The following is a 23,690-nucleotide window of genomic DNA, read 5'->3' as shown; positions in this document are numbered from 1 at the left end:
TTTTTGGTGCGTTCTTCGATAACCCCGTTTTGGAATGCTCTGTGAATGATTTCTTTCAGCAAATCTTGATATTCGTTGGTGGGGTTACAATTCAATACCATATAGGTTGAGGTATCTTCAAATCTATACATTTGTGCCTTCCAGGCAACCACCTAATAAAGAACAAGCCAGCACATCAAGTACCAATCAAGCACAAGATGTACCCGCATCCTCGCATTCTTTTTTAGAGGTCGGCCAAACTCCACCCGAAGACCCAGGCGGAGCAAAAACAAAAGACAGAGACATAAGTCCACCAACCACGAGAAGCACGATCGCCAAAAAGAAACAAGTCTCGTAATCAACATCTCGAAGACAGAAATCAGCGATTATCAAATGAAACTACTGGAAAAGGGCACTTCATTTATCCCAACCACTTCCACTAATCTGTTGGAACTTGAAGTAAGTACCTTCAAATTCACCCGCAAACTTAGACTTAGACACTTCTTCGATAATGTTTTACCTCCTTCAACCACCACCAAAGAAGATGAACTTAAAGGATTACGACCACCAAGTACATATTTAGCACCAACCAGTCACAAATGTATAGATTTGTTTGAGACTTTAGTTCGCCAAGATCTCACTAACATCAACTTCAAAACACCAAGGAAAATCCAGAACTTAACCACCAAAGATCGAGATACACTCAAATCGTTGGCTAACAACCCTCATATTAAAATCACTAAAGCTGATAAAGGCGGTGCGTTAGTTATACTTGACAGCGAGATGTATAGAAACAAACTCAAAGAACATATAGAAGATACCTCAACCTATATGGTATTGAATTGTAACCCCACCAACGAATATCAAGATTTGCTGAAAGAAATCATTCACAGAGCATTCCAAAACGGGGTTATCGAAGAACGCACCAAAAAATATCTGCTCATAGACTGCCCAAAAAGTCCAACGATACACATGAGCCCTAAAATCCACAAAAATCTTATGGATCCGCCATTCAGGCCCATAGTATCCACCAAGCAGTCCATACATGAAAAGACTGGAAAATTCATTGATAAATATCTGCAACCTCTAGTGATTCAATCAGACAGCTACATTAAAGACACTACTGATTTTCTGATGAAACTTTCCAAAATACAAAATCCTAACAATGAATCGTACGTCTTATGTACAGCTGATGTGAGCGCCCTGTATACCTCCATACCACATTTAGGAGGTATCGAAGCAATTGAACAAGTCTTACTCAACAGCGGATTCGATGTGAAATGCAAACATTTTTGATCGAATTGATGATTTTCACACTATATCACTCTTATTTCACAGTTGACGATCGATGGTTTCTACAACTCTCAGGGATGGCCATGGGGAATTGTGCTGCCCCGTCATACGCGAATACATATATGGAAAATTTCGAAAGGAATCACATATACACCAACCCGAACTTTCAGAATCATTCTAAATTGTACGTACGGTACATTGACGACCTATTCTTTCTATGGTCAGACACTAAAGAAACCTTACATGACCTCATGACTGAAATCAATGACAAAGATCCACGTATCAAACTAACATGGCTCATTAGCGATACTGACATCGCATTTCTGGATGTACACATAAAAAACACTCCACAAGGACTGGTCACCGATCTTTACAGAAAAAGTACTGATCGCAACAACTCTTTACATTATGCCAGTTTTCATCAAGGCTCCCTTAAAAAACACCTCCCATTTTCTCAGATGCTACGTGTCAGACGCATAGTGTCTGATGAACTTATGGTTGAAGACCGCATCACAGAAATGCAAAATAGGTTCCTTGAACGAGGCTACCCTGACAACGTTCTGCAACAAGCACGTGCTCGTGTCACCAACATATCGAGATCAGAAAGTATGACAAAAACTCAAAAGAATCCAGATCAACGTATGGTTCTCGTTTCCAAATATTCAACTGCAAGTTCCAAATATAAAAAAATCATATGGAAACACTGGCCTATTCTACAAAATGAACCCGATTTCCAGGGCATTTTTGCGAAATCCCCAATATTCGCACACACCAGAAGCAACAACATAAAAGAAATTCTTGCAAAATCAACAGAGTCACCTAAACATCACCGGGGCACCCAACCGTGCCTGAACTGCAGTCATTGCAACAACGTAATAAAAGGAAATACCATACAGCACCCAATGAAAGGACACAATGTGAAACTTCGGGTAGACGTAACTTGTGATACTGCCAACGTGATCTACGCATTAAAATGCCCTTGCGGCAAACTATACATAGGCAAGACTGAACGTAAAATGAAAATACGCCTCAACGAGCATAAGTCTAACATCAGACTGAGATCAGAAAAATCAAACATTGCCATGCATTTTATTGATGCTCGCCACACCATCGCCCAAATGAAATTTATCATTCTAGAGACTGTCTCCAAGAGAGAAGGGACTGATAACACCAAGTTTCTATTAAAGAGAGAACTCGAATGGATTTATATGTTACAGACACTTAAGCCGAATGGGCTCAACGACCGCACTGAATTTAGTTGCTTTTTATGATTCGATACTGTTCTGAAATGTTTATGATCTTTATTGTTCACACATTCGTTCTACCTTGCTTCTGTATCTGTCACCACTATTGCACCGTTCCAATATGGCCGCTTCACTTTCTACCACGACCCGCATGTGTAAGTCCATCCTCACTGTTCATTTATTTATCCTCTCGTGTTTCCCTTCGCACGATAGACAACCGGCTGTTACCTGCATGAGCACATGTCTCGGCGCCACCACGTTATTCACCTTGAAGTAAGTGTACACGCACACGCGGATTCGCGTCTCCTCCGTTTAGAGAAACACGCAACCGGTTTTCTCCGGAGCACTCCCTTACCGGCTTAAATACACTCAAAGCACTACGCGAACGCTACCTAGTTACCCCAGCCCCATCACCCGGCTTTACACGCTGACCGTTTCTTGTATAATTTTTTTATAGATGAATCTCGCCACAATCCCTTCACTCCATTAGTTGGTGTCCGTTTTTTAACTTGTGTTTTGCACCTAGAGCACTTGCAGAGTAACCCACGTTACACTATCACATCACCCCTGACACCACTTTACGTATTCTTCCTCCTCAGCCTGTCCGTGATCAAGGGCTGAACAGCCCGAAATGCATTGGATATAATTGTTCAGGTGTCCAACGATGTTGTCCTCTGATATGCCTTGAATATCAGTAAATAACTAACATGGAACAAACAAAACGATATTGAAGAAAATAAACGTTATGTTTTACATGAATCCTTGAAGCACCTTTGATGATCATTATTGGTGTGCCTCGTTGGGGATGTACCTGCGGTTTCCGCAAACACAACTCTACAGCAGATGCACAACTCAACATTGGTACACCATATATCACTGCTCTGGATTTTATTGTATTATTATTTCCAGTTTTATATAGCGCAAATTTAGCCCAAGGATATTCAGAGCATTTTATATGAGCAAAAACGAGGTTACATGACACAATTTCTCGTTAGCACGGGTGCAAGTACTGTGACCGGAGGATGTTAAGCGGAGGCCTGCGCTCGCACTTTGTTCCCCAATACACGGCCCACAGCTCTGTCCGCTAGGTCGCATCTCCCCTATAGTATATACGCTTCTCTTGATGCCTAGAATGCTCCACAGCAAAACACACAAGATGATGGATGGAATGTTGCACATTGGCAAAACATTCACCCCAGTCACAAATCTGGGTGTAATCCATCATTATTTTGCATACCACGCCACCCCAGTTCAGACATGGCCATATGCAAATCAGTCTTGACCCTGTGCCTCATGGGAACAGTCCAGCCCGAACTGCCAAGCCATGTCTTCCCTGGACCGGAATCAAAAATCCTAGGACCGGTTTCTGGTATCAACCGTCATCAGCCAGGATAGCTTGACTCCAGCGGTGTAGTGAGCACGGGACCCACTTCTGGGCATACCCTTCACACTTTGGGCGAACAGCAAAACACACAAGATGATGAACAGAATGTTGCACATTGGCAAAAAATTCACCCCCAGTAATAGATCTGGGTTTTGATCCATCGTTATTTTGCTCACTACGCCCCCCTAGTTAAGACATGGCCATATACAAATCAGTCTTGACCCTGTGCCTCATGGGAACAGTCCAGCCCAAACTGCCAAGCCATGTCTTCCCTGGACCGGAATCAAGCATCCTAGGACCGGTTTCTGGCTGTCAGTCATCATCAGCCAGGATAGCTTGACTCCAGTGGCGTAATGAGCACGAAACCCGCGTCTGGGCATACCCTTCGCACATAGGGCGAACAGCAAAACACACAAGATGATGGATGGAATGTTGCACATTGGCAAAACATTCACCCCCAGTCCTAGATCTGGGTTTAATCCATCGTTATTTTGCTCACCACTCCACCCCAGTTCAGACATGGCCATATGTAAATCAGTCTTGACCCTGTGCCTCATGGGAAAAGTCCAGCCCAAACTGCCAAGCCATGTCTTCCCTGGACCGGAATCAATCATCCTAGGACCGGTTTCTGGCTATCAGCCATCATTAGCCAGGATAGCTTGACTCCAGTGGCCTTGTGAGCATGGGACCCACGTCTGGGCATACCCTTCCCACATAGGGCGAACAGCAAAACACACAAGATGATGGACGGAATGTTGCACATTGGGAAAACACTCACCCTCAGTCACATATCTGGGTTTAATCCATCGTTATTTTGCTCACCTCGCCACCCCAGTTCAAACATGGCCATATGCAAATCAGTCTTGACCCTCTGCCTCATGGGAACAGTCCAGCCCGAACTGCCAAGCCATGTCTTCCCTGGACTGGAATCAAGCATCCTAGGACCAGTTTCTGGCTATCAGCCGTCATCAGCCAAACTGGAATGGCATGGTGAGCAAAGAAAATGATGGATTTAGGCCCAGATCTCTGTACTGGGGTGAATATATGACATTGTACTACATTCTGTTCATCAAACGTTGTTTTTGCATTTGTCACCCCAAGTGGGATGGGTATGCTCAGACGTGAGTACCGGCTCTCCACGCCACTGGAATCAAGCTATCCTGGCTGATGAGCGCTGAAAGCCTGAAACCGGTCCTAGGATGCTTGTTTCCAGTCCAGGGAGGACCTGGCTTGGCAGTTCCGGCTGGACTATTCCCATGGGGCACAGGCCAAGACTGATTTGCATATGGCTAGGTTCAAACTGGAATGGCATGGTGAGCAAAAGAACAATGGATTTAGGCCCAGATCCCTGTACTGGGGTGAATGTATGACATTGTTTTACATTCTGTCCATTAACTGTTATTTTTGCATTTGTCACCCCGAGTGGTACGGGTATGCTCAGACGTGAGTCCCGTTCTCTCCATGCCACTGGAATCAATCTATCCTGGCTGATGAGGGCTGAAAACCCAAAACTGGTTCTAGGATGCTTGTTTCCAGTCCAGGGAGGACCTGGCTTGGCAGTTCAGGCTGGACTGTTCCCATGGGGCACAGGGTCAAGACTGATTTGCATATGGATTGGTTCAAGCTGGAATGGCATGGTGAGCAAAAACACAATGGATTTAGGCCCAGATCTCTGTACTGGGGTAAATGTATGGCATTGTTCTACATTCTGTCCATCAACTGCTGTTTTTGCATTTGTCACCCCGAGTGGGACTGGTATGCTCAGACTTGAGTCCCGTGCTTTCCATGCCACTGGAATCAAGCTATCCTGGCTGATCAGGGCTGAAAGCCCGAAACAGGTCCTAGGATGCTTGTTTCCAGTCCAGGGATGACCTGGCTTGGCAGTTCGGGCTGGACTGTTCCCATGGGGCACATGGCCAAGACTGATTTGCATATGGCTAGGTTTAAACTGGAATGGCATGGTGAGCAAAAACACAATGGATTTAGGCCCAGATCTCTGTACTGGGGTGAATGTATGACATTGTTCTACATTCTGTCCATCAACTGTTGTTTTTGCATTTATCACCCCGAGTGGGACGGGTATGCTCTGACGTAAGTCCCGTTCCCTCCATGCCACTTTAATCAAGCTTTCCTGGCTGATCAGGGCTGATAGCCCGAAACCGGTCGTAGGATGCTTGTTTCCAGTGCAGGGAGGACCTGGCTTGGCAGTTCGGGCTGGACTGTTCCCATGGGGCACAGGGTCAAGACTGATTTGCATATGGATAGGTTCAAACTGGAACTGCATGGTGAGCAAAAACACAATGCATTTAGGCCCAGATCTCTGTACTGGGGTGAATGTATAACGTTGTTCTACATTCTGTCCATCAACTGTTGTTTTTGCATTTGTCACCCCGAGTGGGACTGGTATGCTCCGACGTGAGTCCCGTGCTCTCCATGTCACTGGAATCAAGCTATCCTGGCTGATGAGGGCTGAAAGCCCGAAACCGGTCCTAGGATGCTTGTTTCCAGTGCAGGGAGGACCTGGCTTGGCAGTTCAGGCTGGACTGTTCCCATGGGGCACAGGGTCAAGACTGATTTGCATATGTCTAGGTTCAAACTGGAATGGCATGGTGACCAAAAAAACAATAGATTTAGGCCCAGACCTCTGTACTGGGGTGAAGGTATGAAATTGTTCTACATTCTGTCCATCAACTGTTGTTTTTGCATTAGAATGCTCCACAGTGCGGACGTCAACCCCAAGTTGACTCCAACCACGATGATTTGTTAGCCCAACCTGTGGTACTGCTATTTCCAAGGAGCTGTGTTCTGTTGCAGCTTGTGCCCCTGTGCTGGTCTCCACTCAAACTGCTCTCCACAGTAACAGGCACCAGTTCCATCCCCCAGATGAGCTGTGTCTCCAATGTATAAGGGAGCCACCAGACGGAAGGTGAGGGGCAGAAATTCCCTTGGCTCACTTTCGCTTTTGGTTGCTGCACTCTGCAGCTGAGGGAGTGGCATCTCTCAGCAGAGGCTGTGGCAGGCAGAACTTCCGGTCTCTGGGAATAGCGCGCCTGACCAACTACTCTCCCTCCTTCAGTCACTCGGGCCGATGGTTAGTGTCTCTGCACAGTGCTCGCAGCCAAATAATATGCGTAAATTGGGTAAATTACAAGGCACTGTATCCTAGGCCAGGAGCACAAGATTACATGAAAACGTACACTGGGAAACAAAAGCAAGTTGCCACATTTTGTCAGACCAGCCCTCATGCTGCATTAAGCAAGCTAGCCTGACTACTGGAATGAGGACTGTTGGATTTCCCCCCTAACGAATTTTGGACAGAAATTGAAAATAGGTGGCGTTTTGCCTCAGGTGAATGGTCCTTAAAAATAGAACGGGTACTGTGATGTTGTAGGTAATGGATACAGGGTGATTGGCATGGCTAAAAAATCTTTTTGAGAATTTTTTAGGTTGAGATGCATAGTGAAAAAAGTGCAGCGCCCAGACCATTCGTGTCTGTGAATAAATGTTAAAGAGCCATGTTAAAAAATATTTGCAATGCAATAGGTCTGGCATTGTAAACAAGCAGCCGCCATTTTTTTGGCTCTATAAAGAAAAAGTTAACTTACTGTGTAACAACCAAGTAAAGGGGCCAGTAGCCATGTGAGGATACAAATGACGACATGGCTGTACTAAGGAGGGACTAATTAAGGAATCAATCACCAACATTTACAAAGGACAAATACACAAACCAATGAAAAGTATGGGAGGGGCTTCTCCTCCGTTATCTACCTACAACAGATCACCAGAGCTCGATTGACTCCGGCTCGACCCAAAAATGAAGAGACTAAAATACTCTTGTGGGCTAATCCACGAAGAAATTAAGAATGTGTCAACTCAATGACTGTGTCCCCAAGAGCAAAAGAAACTCATGGGTGAACCAAAGCTCCATTACGTAAGGTTTACAATCCAATATGTTCTGCATGAGTGGGGTAAACGCCATACAGATCTAACCTTAAAAAGAGATGTGTGACATCAAATAGGGTGCGTTTGTTATCTGTTTAACCTAGGCAAGGGCTTATTGTTTTTCCATTAGTCATTGTTCCATTATCTACCCTCTCTAGGAGACGATGTCGAAGACAGAATTATTGGAGGGTATTTGGTTGCAAAGAATTCTGTGCCGTACATGGCATCAATACAGGGCCCATCCGGACACTTCTGCGGAGGTACCCTCATAAGCCAACAATGGGTCCTCACAGCTGCGCACTGCTTTTACCCGTATGTTTTCAAACATTAGTCCTACCTTTCGATAAAATGTAAATCAACTTAAAAGTAATGTCTCATTCTTTTGTTCCAGAATCGACAAACTGACGATCATACTGGGATTATACAACCTATCTTTTCCAGGACCTACCTCGCAAACGTTTTCTGTGATAAATGTTGCACTGCACCCTCAATACAACCAGACCTCGCTGAATTACGACGCCATGCTCTTAAAAGTAAGTGCACATTGGGCTTCACCGATATTGATCTGCCTTCTTGAAATGCAGCTCTACCAATAAATATTGTTTTTAAGATATAACTATAGGTCCTACATTCTCCCAGTGTAAAAGCCTACATACCTCTCTATCCCTAGATATCATGCAAGCCTGCTAATGGAGAAGGAATGTCTTTACAAATAATTGGACGTAAGAATATGTGCCTTTTGGTTGCAGATAGCACACACAAACATTTACATATTGTAGTTTAGACACATATAAATAAATAAACGTATTTAGTGAGGTGAGGGTAAATGAAGAGACAGAGAGAAAGAGTGAAAGGCACATGCAAGACTTGAGACAATTTGCTCAAGGCAGGTACCAGGAGAAGACATAGCTTTTGAGTTTTTGCTAGAAGTTCTTCGGCATGGGAAAAGTCTAAGAGAGAGTCTGCCCAATTCCAAACCATTGGAGCTTAAAAGGATAAGCCTTGTTTGTATATTTTATGTTATATATCATTATTTCTCAAGCAACTATGGAGTGAGCAGGAAGTGATTTGCATTGCCAACACTGGTGAACACTGACACACTGACCCATGGAACGAAGGGCCTGGTATACTGGACCCGGGTCTTTAAAGGCACCAGATGCATTTGCACAAAGCAATACACATGTGTATCATGTCCCATCTCTTTCAGTGGATAGAGCCATTGGGAGAGGGGCATCATGATGTTTGCTCCTTGAAGAAAGGTCAATGGTGGTTGGGCGGAGGTGACGTGTCAAAAATGACTAACTCATAGGTCCTCAGTGTGCACTGCAGAACGGCATGTGCCTTCACTTGAATGCCCGAAGGCCCGGCCACCACTAATCCACAGTGTACTATGTTGGCCATTAGGTCATGATACAGAATACAGAAAGAGGTATTGCTTTATAGACCTTTGTTGTTAAATGTCAGAAGTTCCAAACCAATTACATTTACAAATGTTAACTGGTGCAGTTTAATCAGGTTAACACTCCACCACACTCAGGATTCCAAAACATGGTTGCCTGCGAACCTGAGCAGTAACAAATTCGGTTATTGATTATTTTAAGAGTTTCAATGAGTTTTCTCATTAGAAATAAGAGTTTTGCTTGCGATACAGGAGTGTCCTATTTATCTCTTTATGTGATCCTCCACTAGCTTGAAAGAGCTAGCACTTTCACCTTCGCAATCTTGATTCCACACACAGTCCCATTGGTAGTAACAGGCTCAGGTTGTGTAGTTGCTATCACTTTTATTGATCTCGAGGATGGGACCCTTTGACTTCAACTGAGACTCAAACCTGTACACTTTACCATCATGATAATCATACTGAAGTTCTAACTTTTCCCTGTCCCAACAGTTGGCATACTGCTGACTATTCTTGTTGCAAAATGGAGGTGTATGAACTCTTCCTCTGGTCCAATTTAGACAACTTTGTTGATTATAATCACTTTTTCAAACCTAAAAAAGTGAAACCTTTAACCCTATTAGATGCCCATTAGCTTCCTGTCTCCAAATAAACGAATCAAATACCCCACCAGTCCAACAGATTCTCTCACTAATGGGAACTACACTTCGAACATTCGATGCCACAGACCTGAATTGGCTGTGTAGTCAGTTAGAGGCTCGGGTGCTTGTAGGATCAGTGGCATCACTTAATGCCATACATAAATTGCTAGCCGACCAGTTAAACACTACCAAGGTGAAAATCCTTACTGAGATTTCTCAAGTGTAGCTGTATACTGATACTATTTAAGCTGTTCTCTCTGCTAGAAATCACTCAAGCTATGCTTAATGAAAGGTAAAGAGTTGTGATAGAATACAATCAACCAAGTGCCAATGTTCAAAGAGACAGTAATGAAACACAAGCAACCATATGGCCCCAGTTTATAAATAACAGTGTTTCAAGTCAGCCTCCGTTGAGTGGTTAGACCATCATAAGATCTTGAGATAGTCACACACACCAAGGGGAACTGCAACCCTCCGTTACTGGTAGATACATCTACAGAGCGCAAAGTGCCTTACAGAAATGTTGGAAGCTTAGAAAACCGCTTGATTCACACAGGACTTGATAGTGACTCAGTGTAACAAATCTACTATGATGGCCAGGTTCAAAGGCATCAATGCTTACTTTCTTACTACCACTATGATTCTTAAATTGGAAAAGGGTTTAGGTCTGTTTTCCAATACTGCCTCTGTCCTTTGTCTGGGTAGGCCGGTATCCTCTGTACTTTCTAAGAATGAGTGTCCAAAAAGTTAATACACTCTTTCTTAGAAAGTACCCAGGTTACATGGCTTACACACAGATGGGAAAGTGAGCTATCCCCATCATGCTTGAAATATTCAGCTTCAGGTAATTACTCAAGGCCGCTTCTCAGTCCATCAATATTTTGCACAACTTGCCGCCTCAGTTTGGACCTATGCAAATCAGCCATAACCATGCTCCAATAGGAACAGTCCAGGCAAGGTACTCCCTGAAGTGGAACACCAGCAACCCAAGACCAGTTTCACTCTTATTGGTTGCCCTTCAGTTGGATGTAGCTTGGTTCTATTGAACCAATGATCATCTGGGCATACCCGTGGCACCGAAGACTTTGTACTGAAGTATACCAAAAAGTAATTGGCAAAATGCTTGAATCAGTCTGAGCCTCAGGAAACCAGGTATGTTTCGGTCTTAATTTGTAAAGAGAAATAAGTGTCAGGACCCTTGTCAGAAGGCCACTTCAGATTCTTCAGCTCATTGCCCCTGCCACCACTGTCATTGTCAGAACCAACACAACTACCACCTATCATACAGGTACAAATGTGACAATTCAGTCTATTTCAAGCCGCCAAACCTTTAAGAAGGGCTCGGATAGCAGGTATTTGTCAGTTTTAATGTATATTGAATTAAAAGGCAACTGTTGTTGTGCTCAGCTTTAAATTAGACACAGTACCACCAGCGCATGGATACCCAAGTGGGTGATTAGCCATGCTTTATAAATCCTGATGGATTGATTGATGTGGCATGGAAGACTGTCATAGGTGCTGGTGTTGACAATTAAGTGTTTGTTCCGAGCACCAGAATCCATCAACTCAAATTAGCCCCTGAACATGATACATAACACACAGTAAGAAAATGGGAAGGCCAGTTCCTCTATATGAACCTCCATATTGTTTGACACCCTGTAATAGTTTCTACCCTGACAGCTGTAGTTAACACCAACACAACTACCATCTCCGCTGACCATAACACTATTTGTTAATCCTCCTTCACTCCCCCATTAACACCCACACACTGCTAAAGGATTTAAATCAAACAGCATAATGTCAGCATAAATCTCTGTAGTCTAGATGATAACGTAAAGCAAAAGTAACCCTACCGAAACATACCAAAATACTGTCATGGATCGAACCCATATCCCAACCGGTAGCCATCCATATCTCTTGTTACAGTCTCCCCCTGTCAACCAACTGCCCAAATCAGTCCAGCTACATCACTTGAGCAGCACACCAACCGGCCCCCTACAATAGAATTACATTCCCCAAGAGTATGATTCACATTAGAGGTGTGGTTACCCACCTCATACTTCAATACAGAAGTTTTTTAAAGAACAGAGAACAAATCTCTTATCAACTTCCCAAAATAAACTGCTTGTCGTGGTACATCAAGGATCAGTCGTGCTGAGGTGTTTTGGATGCGTTGTAGTCGTTTGATGAGCTTGGTCGGGGCTCCCGCGTAGAGGGCGTTTCCGTAGTCAATTCAGCTGCTGACGAGGGCCTGGATGACTGTCTTTCTTGTATCTGTCGGGATCCATCTGTAGATCTTGCGGAGCATGCGGAGGGTGTTGAAGCAGGTGGAGGAGACGGCATTGACTTGCTTGGTCATTGAGAGCATTGAGTCGAGGATGATTCCCAGGTTGGTGCTTTGGCCATTAAAACCTGATCTGTTTGCTTTCCCAATGCTTGTTGTCCTTATTTATTTCATCACTATAAAAATAATTGTGTTTTTTTATGCACTCTGCTAAATACCATGTAACAACTTGCTCTTTTGAATTAAGCCTGGTGTGCATTTGTAGACTTTGCAGATGCTTTTGTCGTCCCTTTTTGGGATATTTTTAAGTCAACTTTGAGCTCAAGAAGGAAGGCTTGATTTCCTCTTTGTTATAATTCTGAAATCAACGAAGCATAGTTACACTTGAAGGATATACTTTCATTTAATTGAAATTTATCGGAGCTTTGGGCTGAGGAATGCAGCACGAAGTTTAAAGAAGGAAAGTTTAAATGCTTTGATGGTGTCATTGAAAATATCATAATCTACATGTTTGTGAAGAGGACATTGTATGGGTCTGGTAACAGGCATGTCCATCCAGCGCATGTAGACAACAAGTGTGTGAGGATAGAATGAAGTGATACAAGTGCTTCCAATTCTGGAACTTGTATTAGTGTTTTTTTTTCATTACAGATGCGGACTACAGTAGTTGAAACCAGGACTGAATGAACTTGACATGGGCAATTTTTGAATTTTTGTGTTCAGAGAGTGGTAGATCCTACACTTACATCTAGCAAAGGCTCGAAGCACCTATGATCTCAGTTCCTACCCAGAGTCAATTTCCTGATGTATTCTCATTTTGTGTCATAGGAGGTAATGATTTAGAATGACCCGTGGTCATGTTTCTGTTTGCTCCTTTATTTGGCAGTGCTACACAAATTCTAGTAAGAATGGAATAACAACTGGCTACCCTTGCAAAAGGACAGCTGATTTATGGAGCGAGTGTGCAGGAGCTGGCTGCCTGGGTTCATGGTGTGCAAATCTGATTGGCTAGTGGGTAGATGGACGCACCTGAAGTTTATCTGGACTTGAATGTTCTGGTGTAGATGCGTAAGTCTGAGGAGATTACCTGGTGGCACCCATTGCAATTGCATTAAGTCTTTAGTATAAATATTTGTTTTCCCTACAGCAAAACATGCAGGAAGATAAACAACAATATATTCTTCGTGTACCTTTTGAAAAAAGTAGTTATTCACATTTATAGATAAATAACACACAGGTTAGACAAAAACTAGGCCTTTGCAAACCTTCTTATAGATAACTGCTTGATCTGGTTCCTTCAGTTTTGCTGTTTCTTTCTGCAGATCTGTGTTTGCTACACAAGTTATGGTTTTTGACCTTTACTGAGTCTGTGATGACAGACCATTATTCTTGACAATAACTGCCTGAAAGTAACTTCTTTGTTAATAGTCTTGCAACAACGTTTTTCGCCAGGAAACTCGAACCTTTTGAATTCTTAGGCCCCATTGCCATCCTTATACATTTATCAGTTTGTTGGTCATCCGGCTGCCCTTAGACAGCAAGCATGTGAGTGGCATTCCATTTATTTCTACATGCGACATGCAGCCTTGTGACGTTTGTGGAGACTGCTCTATAGTGATTCCTCTCAGGCACCATAGGAAATATATTAGAAGCCCGTTGAAGTAAATGAAAAAATTAATTACAAAGCCAAATGGTTGATTTGCTTTAAATGAGTCAAATACCCCCTTGGCGGAACCAGGGAAATCTTATTATATTTATTAGAACATCCTGGTGTCTCTGGAATCCTAATTTAAAATCCTAACATGGTGCAGTCAGATTTTAAATTACAATTCTGAAAATAACTTTTTCTTGCCTTAGCCATTTGGTGCCTGCAGCCTGTCTCTGGTCAAATGACTGGGTATAGTGGGCAATTAGGCTTTGTGTATTCCTCATAGACAGTCACATACAATGGGAGTTTAGTTGTGACTAGATGGGCCATCACAGGCAGGATAGGAGCGAGGAGCTGTGTCAAGCCTAAGTTACACCTGAACAGGCTGTGTCCTGTCTCCACACAATGACCTAGTGGCCATGCATTGTCAATCAATCAAAAATTCGGAAGAAATAAGGCATCCATAAAAGTATCACACAACGGCAACCTTGGGTCAAGGGAAAGGATGGCACAGCATCTGCGCACTTCAAAGGCATGCCTCTAGTAGCTTCTCCCCACATCAAAGGCATAGCTGGGTATAAAAGAAGGACCTCTAACACCACCACTACTTCAGTACACTTCTGGACCTGTGGATACTCTGCAAGGAAGAAGGCTGCTGTGCTGCTACAAGGACTGCCACTCTGCTGGACTGCTACTCTACAGGAACTTATACCTTGCTGTGCTGACCTGCTGCCCTACTGCCTGGGCAAGAAGACGTACACCTGCAACTCCATCTTAAACCCAGGAACCGAGTGACTCAAAGGTCTAGTCTGCTGGCATCCTGGTCTAAGCCTCAGGGACATACCAGACTCCCAACAGCTCCTGGACCCATCCTCTACAATTTCCTGCCCTCATGAAGTGCATTTCAGGACCAGAACCCTCAATGTGGCTCTTGAGCTCTTAAACAAAATCTTTTGGGCTCTTCGTAAGTGTGAGCGGGCCTGTTCTCACTGAAACTGTGCAGCTTGCACAGAAAATCAGCGCGGGCTGCTGCAAGTCAGTCTCTTTGCACATCAAGCTTTGATCACCCATGTGGACTGCAAACGTGAAACTCCAGCCCGCCCATCCGCGATTGCCCTGCCTGCTTCTCATGCCATGATGACCCCCAGCAGCTACACTTTTCTTGCTCCCGGCGATCGTCATCCATGGCACAAAGCTTACATAGGTAAACCTTCAGCTGTACTAATCTATGACTATATTCGACCCATGCTCCATCACAGTTGGCCTTAATTTTTTAATTTTACTGGGTCAAGCAGAAGCATATAGCCACAGTTGGCGCTTCCTGTTTCTAGGCTCTATGTTACAGTTTATTCTTTACAAAGTCATACCTCCTGTTCTACTGACTGTATTTTTTTCGTTCTGGTCTTGTTTTATTTATTAAATTATGTTCTGTATCTAATTATGTGTGGAATATTTCTGTGCAGTATTTTCACTGTTTTACTGTTTGAAGTGTTGCACAAATATGTTACATATTGCCTATAAGTTAAGCCTGACTACTCTGTGCCAAGCTCCCAGGGGGATTGAGCACAGGGTAATTTGAGGTTTGCTTGTGCTTCCCCTGACTAGGATTGTGGTTGCAACTTGACCAGGGATTACACCCCAGTTACCTCTTTTAAAGCGGCGCAAATTCCGCATTGGTGCAGTAGTTCTGAAGAGTGGGCAGGCAGCGTCAGCCAACGGACGTGCGCAGATTTGCTTGGTTTTTGGCTCTGAATAGTGTATTGAGGCTGGCTAACCAGACATCAATCCAGTGTTCTGGATTGAACCTATTACAAAGTATATGTCAAATTGGCTATCACAATTGGCAAGGATTGAGTTACTTAAAAGGCCCTTTTATATGGTACCTAGTGTACCTAAGGCATGTAAATTAGAGTGTCCCCCAGGGCAGCAGACCTGTTTGTGCCACCATGTGTGTGACAGTGTACGTACAAAACGGCTCCCAGACTTCCACCATAAACTGTAAGGGCAGTGGTAACCCTGCTAATTCAAGTCTACCTTTCAAACTAGTGGCAAAGCCTCCACCTCCTTTAACAGTATACATATGTTTCCCCTAAGGAAGGTGTTAGAAATGGGGGTCTCTAGTTGGCAATTGTTTACACATTTGTCCAAGTAGGGACTCTTCTTCCTAGTCAGGGTAAGGTAGTTACACTAATAAAATAACACCTCCTTACCCCCTTGGTAGCCGGGCACGAGCAGTCAGGCATACCTCCGAGGCAGTGTGTAAAGCATTGCACATAACCAACAGTAATACAGTGAAACACTACAAAAGGACACCACAACAGTTCAGAAAAATATCCAATATTTTTATGCATCTAAAACAAGACCAAAACGATTAGAATCGAACATACAGTACTTAAAAATATATACTTTGAAAGATATACCTACATTTGTAGAAATATCTCAAAAACACAGTTCTTCCGAGTCAGTAGCTCCATCCAGGGCTACTACAATGCTGAAAACAACAGAGTCTAACAGTTCCAGTCAACCACGTCGGTACGGGCCAGCTAAAGCGGGGACAGACTCATGAACTACCATTCTTGTTGTGCAGGGATATTAGTGCGAGCCGATCGTGGCAACTGTTGCAAGGTCTTTGCTAAATGGAAGCGGGGCAGGGTGTGGTGTTCTCACGATATGGTGTAGGCAGTGGCTTGGTGACAATTGTCCAGGCGGCGTTGGTGAAACAAAGGCTTACGGTACAAGGGGAGGCAGTTCTCGATGCGGTGCTGGCCAGTTCTGGTGCAAGCAACAGAACTGTTAGCGGGAGCTGGCATCGGTCGTCCCAGTCTGCTGTGTGGGACGAAGCGGTGCGTCATGAAACTTATGATCGGTGCCCCCAACCACGATGTGGTCACGGGTGTCGAAGTTAGCAGGCAGCAACTGGGTCGGTGAGACCAGGATGGCGAAGTGAAGCGAGGCAGTGCAGTGCCAACAGCGCACGGTGCAAGCAGCGGCTCGTTGGTGGCGGTGTCAGTCACGGTAGTCGGTGAGACTAGGGTTGTGGTGTGAGATGCAATGGTGCCTTCTGCGGTGCCTTCAGGAAATGGAGCCAGCGATGGAGTGGGTGACTGAAACAGCGTTCCAGGAGTGGTACCCAGAGGTTGTTGAAGTCTTTGCAGTCCCTGAGACTTCAGAACATGAGGCAAGCTCTACTTCAAGCCCTTGGAAATACTCAGCACGGTAAGGAAAGTTCAGTCCAGTCCTTTCACTGCCCAAGGCAAAAATAGCAATGCAGGCCAGCCCAACAAAGCAACAACACATTAAAGTGCCAGTACGCCTCCTGGCAGCTCTTCCAGCTCTTCTTCTTGGCAGTGACATTGATTCCTGTGAGTTCTAAAGTTCTGGTGTATGGGCCCCAATATTTATGCTCAAAATTCCTTTGTTCTCTGAGGCAGAGAGTGTGCTTAATCCAAAGCAGTTCTGTCCTCTCTGGCTCAGCTTCCTGGCAAGAGATGGTGACAGCATTGTTCAAGGCAGACCAAGCCCTTTCAGGTGCAAGAAAATCTCTTCCCACTGTTCTAAATGCAGCCCAGGTCTATTCAGCACAGGTCCGACTCATCCAGGAAAGGCAGGGCACACCTCGACCCTCCCCAGTGGCTGTCTGAAGAGAATGGGCCTGAAAGCAATTGGTACGAACACGGAGGCGTGCTTGTGATATGGAAGATAAAAATAAATATCGGTACTCTATTAAATCGGATCATTGGCTGATCCAGAAAGCTAGACCTGAATATATTGCGGCAAAAATTTTGGAGAGCAATAACCCTCCCAAAATGATCTTTTCCCTTCTTACTAACAGCAAACCTGATTCCCCAGTTTCCTCTAACACTCAATATGAGGAACTTGCAGATTTTTTTGTGCGCAAGGTGGAGACTATTTATAACAACTTTCCAACTGCCTGCCTCTCCACAACTACCTCTAATATCAACCGAATATTCGAGCCTGAGGACAGGTCACTTTTTTCCAAATCAACATTGTGTTCTTTCCCCCTACTCTCGCTCTTTGAGATTGAATCTCTCTGTCTCAAAATTAAATCAGGTTCTCCGGCTGACCCTCTGAGACCAGACCAACTTCGTCAAGTTTTCAATTCAATCTCTTCAGCGATTAGGGAATTGGGTTATTTATCACTGTACTATACATCATTGCCTGCAACATGGAAGCATGCAAACGTTATATCTCTTTTAAAAAAGCCTTCCTTGGAGCCGTCGGACCCAGGTAATTTTCGCCCAATCTCCCAGCTCCCTTTCTTAGCTAAGGCTACAGAATCATATGTTAACTCAGTCTTGGCTGAATTTGTGGAGCACAATAAAACTCTTGACCCCTCACAAAACGGTTTTTGTCCTCGCCACAGCACCCAAATGGCGTTGTTGGCAGTGACCGAGGATATCCGTAGCAGCCTAGATGTCGGGAACTGCGCAGCCATAATTCTTTTAGATCTAAGTGCCGCTTTTGACACTGTTTCCCAGGACATTCTTCTAGGTAGACTACACGAGATCAGGGTCAGGGGGTTGGCCTTGGACTGTTTCCGGTCCTTTTTGGAAGGTAGACCTTTTCAAGTTGTTGTGCCACCTTACCATTCACAGATGCATGCAATCAAACATGGGGTCTCACATGGCTCTGTAATGAGCCCCGCGCTTTTTAACATCTACGTCCAACCCCTAGCACTGTCAGCAAGAAGTAAAGGGTTGTCATTGGTCTCCTCCGCTGATGACACCCAGCTAGTCATCGTCTTCTTAAAAAAGTGTAAAAGCAATCTTTTTAAATTTAAAGAGGACCTTTTAGTAATTTCTGACTGGATGACAGCAAATTGCATACAGCTTAATGCTGCAAAGTCAGAAATTCTTGTGATGGGGAGAGACAGTGCTCTTTGGTCTGAACAGTGGTGGCCTGATAAATTAAAACCTGCACCTCTGCCAAAAAAGGCAGTAAAGAACTTAGGTTTTTGGATAGTTTGTGATCTTTCATTTGACACACAATCCAAGGCCTTAGCAGGATCTTGTTTTGGTCTCCTAAGGGGGCTGAAACCTTTACTTGGCTACTTTGCACCAAAAGTCCGTCAAACTATTCTGCAGGCTACAATCCTAGCGAGGTTGAGCTATGGTAACTCCCTCTATTTAGGTGCCAATAAATCCAGTATTTCTTGCCTCCAAAGAATCCAGAATGCTGCCCTGCTAGCACTTCCTAAGTCTTGGTCGGTCTCAAATTTCCTGCCTAAGCTACATTGGCTGCCGATAGATAAAATAATTCAATTTAAGTCTTCGTGTGTAGCCCAAAATATTTTGACACAACAAGGCCCCCTGATTTTAGTGGATCTGTTAGTCCAATACGTGCCAAATTGTCTACTGGGCTCTGCCAATTCTGGTTTGGTCTGTACCCCTGATAGCAAAGAGCTAGAGCAGGGGGCGGCTCTTTTAAGGTCCAGGCGGCACACCTAAGGAATTCCCTCTCGATTTCAATTAGAGGACTTCAGAACCATCTGGCTTTTCGAAAGGCTATAAATACCTGGCTCTTTCCAGCGTAAAGTGTTTCTATCTGCTTCAGTGGTCTATTGGCACCTGTTCTTAGGTAGCGCTGGGACGCCATGTTGCTGGGGCAGCTATGCGCTTTACAAATTCAAAACTAATAAATAATAATAATAATGCACATCCTCATCCACTGTCACTCAAAAACCAGACAGTCAATCCACAAACCCAGCAGAGGCACACGGGACGACTAAGCAAGTAAATACCTTCTTTCTAAAAGTGGTATTTTCAAACACATAACATAAATATCATCTTTACTAAAAGATGCAGTTTCCCATTCTGAGTCCAGGCATACTAACCTCCTTTTCCCTACCTTGTCCCAATGGGAAGTTATGCCCATTGTAATTCACCACCAGGACATGCCACACAAGCCAGTGCATGTCCTACCTTTAACATACACAGCACCCTACCCACCGGGGTACCTTGGGCCTACCTTAGGGATGACTTGTATAAAAAGGGAAGATTAGGGCCTGGAAAGTGGGAGACCTTGCCAGGTCGACATTGCAGTTACAAACTGCACGCAGACCCTGCAGTGGCAGGTCTAAGATACCTTTTCCTACTCATGTGGGTAGCACAATCAGTGCGGTTTGCTCACTTGTAGCATTTGAGTTACAGGCCCTGCCACACTCAGTGCACTTTACTAGGGGTTTACTAGTAAATTAAATATGCCAATCATTGAAACACCAATCCATAATAACAATTTACAACAGGAGCACTTGCACTTAAATACTGAACAGCAGTGAGAAAGTGGGCAGAGACACTAAAGCAGCAAAAACAGAGTCAAAACCGGGAGGTTAGAAAGCAAAAAGACTAGGGAACACCGCAAAAAGATGCCAGGTCTAACAGAGGGCCTATAGAGCCCTAAGGCCCTAAGGCAGGGAGTTCTATCTTATTTTTAGGACATATATTGTATCTATGTCTTAACAGCAACACTTCTAGATTGTTGTTTTACTGTGGAAAGGCTTCTAGCCCCATAGACGAACACAAGGTTACCAGCTGACCCCTCAGCCAGGTTAACTTCTGAATGGGACTACCTAGCTATGTACTGGTACTATAACAAGTCAAAACCGGGGGAGGGGTCAGAAAGCAAAACCTGACTACCTGGGAGTTCTCTTCACTAAGGCAGTGAACCTGGACAGACCATCAGCGTAGGCGTGTTCAGTGAACTGGGTGGTGTTCCACTGTAAAGTCCATTCCCTATAGGGAGATGGACCACCTCAACAGTTTTGGGTTCTTATCCCTCATTTGCATGAACCATATGGGGGGTCTGTGGTCTGTCTGAACTCAGAGGTGAGTCCCAAACAGGTAGAGTCTTAGCTTCTTCAGTGCCCAGCCCACAGCACAGCTCCTCTTTCTATGGCACTCCAACTCTTTTCCCTGGGGAGTAGTCTCATGCTAAGGAAGACTACAGGCTGATCTAGGCCCTCTTCATTCAGTTGTGAGATCACCGCTCCCACACCATGCTCTGAAGCGTCAGTCTGCCCTACAAATTCCTTGGAGAAGTCTGGTGCTTTGAGCATGGGCGCCATGCACAAATCTGCCTTTAGGGCATTAAAAGGTTTCTGGCAGGCCTCAGATCAGATCACACACTTGGGCTGCTTACTGGTAGTCAGCACTGTTAAGGGGGCAACAATGGTGCCATAGCCCTTAACAAATCTCCTGTAACAACCAGTGGGGCCTAACAATGTTCTCACCTCTGTCTGGGTCTTGGGGGTCTCCGAAGCCAGAATGGGGTCAATCTTGGACTGTAGGGGCGCCTCCTGGCCTCTGCCTACCTGGTGTCCCAAGTACATCACAGAACCCTGCCCAATCTGGCACTTACTGGCCTTGACCATGAGGCCTGCCCTCTGCAGAGCCTTCAACACTTCCCATATGTGCTGCAAGTGTTCTTCCCAGCAGGAACTGAACACTGCAATGTCATCTAGGTAGGCAGCACTTAAATCCTTCAGTCCAGCGAACACTAGGTTAACCAAAAGGTGGCAGGGGCATACTTCAATCCAAAGGGCATCACCTGGAATTTGTTATGCCCCTCTGGGGTTGAGAATGCTGACCTCTTCGTGGCCCCATTGGTTAAGGAAATCTGCCCGTACCCAGACATCAAGTCAAACATGCTGAGGAACTTGGCAGCTGCCAACCGATCAATCAGCTCATCAGCTCAGGGGATGGGGTGCACGTCAGTCTTGGTGACAGCATTGAGCCCACGGTAGTCCTCACAGAACCGCAGTTCAGGGGTGGCACCGGGTGTAGCAGCCTTTGGGACCACGACCACTAGGCCGTCCCAAGGATTTGTGGTGTAGTTCCTAGGAGTCCCCAGGACCTGTGTGTTTTAGATGACCTAAACTGAGGGCTTGCTGCCCCAACCGCTTCCGGTCATCCCTACAGGATATGTCAGCCTTAAACCAGATAGCTCTGCAGTGCCGCTACTGCCCCCTGTATTCTACAGTGGTGTAGGTAGTTTCTGGCAACCACTCAACATGACAACCCTGATTCCTCAGGTTTTGTGGAAAACAGTAAAGTACAATTTGCTCAGACACTTGTGCTTGCTTTCTCTCAGAGAAAGCACAGTATGACAATAAGGACGTTTCAATAAGAATTTATTGGTCCAGCGACACCCTTGTGTATAACATATGTGCTGTGACAATTAGGAGACAGAAGCATACAAAAGTGATTGCTAGTACCAATATAGTAAATTGTAGCTACATTTCTACCATAGTGCTAAAAAGAACGCAGGCAGTTCAGATAAAAATAGTAGCACTTGCATATTCCTAAAATGTGCGCTCTAAATAATTTGCCTAAATGTACCTAGCCTAGATCTGTATGTGTAGCTTGTATATGCGTATATGTATATGTGGGTAGCCAAGAAACCCCTAGGGAAGAATCAGTTCCCTCACCTGGTGGTTGAGAATGGAGGACCCCATTTCTGCATGGGGGATGACACCCCGCAAGTGATGTCAGACCGCTGCGTATTGACGATTCAGCATGTAGGACCCCGTGTCAGCTTGAATTAATTCTCTCCTAATTCGTAGGGGCAAGTAAGGGTCTTTTATACTATAGTAGTCACTCTAGAGTTTTTTCTAGAATCAATATGCGTTAAAAAAATGATGGATTATTTGAAAAAAATCATACATGTTTTGAAAACAATCACCAATGTTTTTCTAAACATATGTGATCATGCTCAGCTAGCAGTTGGCCAAGGATGAAAAAAGTGGTGACCCTTATACAGAATAATTCTGGCGTGCCTGCAGACATGTTTATGTATGTCAGGTACAGGGATTATGATAAAATACTAAGAGCCTGGTGTCGAAGAGACAGGAGCAAGCTACTAGGTAAAAGGTCACCTGTTAGAATCGTTATTGTAGTGTGGATGGGACAAATGTATGTAATTGGGGTATACATGACAGGACTAGCCTAAAGTACATGACACAAGCCCCTCATCAAAAAGTCAACAAGGTTAGCCTGATAATTATAAAGCTTAAAGCCATTAAAAAGCATAACAATTAGTTACAAAAAAAGAAACTAAAAAGCACTTTTAAAGCCTGAAAAAATGTCCAAAAAGGAAAGTAATTTTTCCCTAAAAAAAGTCACACTCGTCCTTCAATTTGGTAAATGTTAAATAGTTGCCAAACGGTTCCCAGCACAGGTGAGGCCAAATTGTTTATGAATCCTGCACTAGGAGGCTCAACATCGCTGAATATCATATCCTCAGGTGGCAATCCCCCAGAACTTCCAGTATCATGCTGAGTGAGCAAAGATGGTCGCCTCTCGTTCCCACAGCAGCTGCCGTGGAGAAATGAGATGCCTGCACGCCTGCTACTGATGCCTGTACCCCTGGAGCAGAGTCTATTTCCTTTCCAACAAGAGCGGAAGCATCCCTTGGATGCTCTAGAAATGCCATCATCAACATGAGAATACGCTGTGGACAACTGCACACGTGGGCCTGCAAAGGCTCCTGGAGCAGGTCTATGTCCAGCAGTGCAACCAATGGAAGTGTTAGACACATGTCCAACATGCAACCAAATCCGCAGAAGAGGAAACGGAAAACATGTAGGACATAGTCTAGCCAGACTGGTCTGACAGACAGGAACCAATGATCATTCAGCTTTCGAAGACGAGGAGTAGTCAGGTAGAACAGCAAACACTCCTGGCAACATCGTTCTAGCAGTGTTCTCTCCATTTCATAAGGGATTGTGATGTCCATTGCGAAGCAATAGGTTTAAAATAAGGATGCCCGCTACCGAAAGCAGGACCAAAGGAAGCCCTCCAAAAACGCTTCCAAGTAGGGAGTGTATGAAGGCGGCATAACTCTGAAGGTGATCTAAAA

At 44.5% G+C, this 23,690-nt stretch overlaps 1 protein-coding gene across 2 annotated transcripts in view; it reads left to right on the top strand.

The window, feature by feature from the left end:
- The window catches only part of LOC147711485 (trypsin-like), a 524,589-nt gene that overhangs the window by 441,988 nt on the left and 58,911 nt on the right, over positions 1–23,690 (top strand). For both annotated transcript variants that reach the window (XM_086920189.1, XM_086920190.1), the window contains 2 exons: positions 8,001–8,154; positions 8,234–8,375. In XM_086920189.1, coding sequence (XP_086776315.1) covers positions 8,001–8,154; positions 8,234–8,375 — 296 coding nt within the window. The remainder of the gene's footprint in view (positions 1–8,000; positions 8,155–8,233; positions 8,376–23,690) is intronic.

Source organism: Lissotriton vulgaris, chromosome 5, assembly GCF_964263255.1.
Source record: "Lissotriton vulgaris chromosome 5, aLisVul1.2, whole genome shotgun sequence".
Taxonomy (NCBI): Eukaryota; Metazoa; Chordata; class Amphibia; order Caudata; family Salamandridae; genus Lissotriton; species Lissotriton vulgaris.
This window is presented reverse-complemented; position numbering and strand designations above follow the sequence as displayed.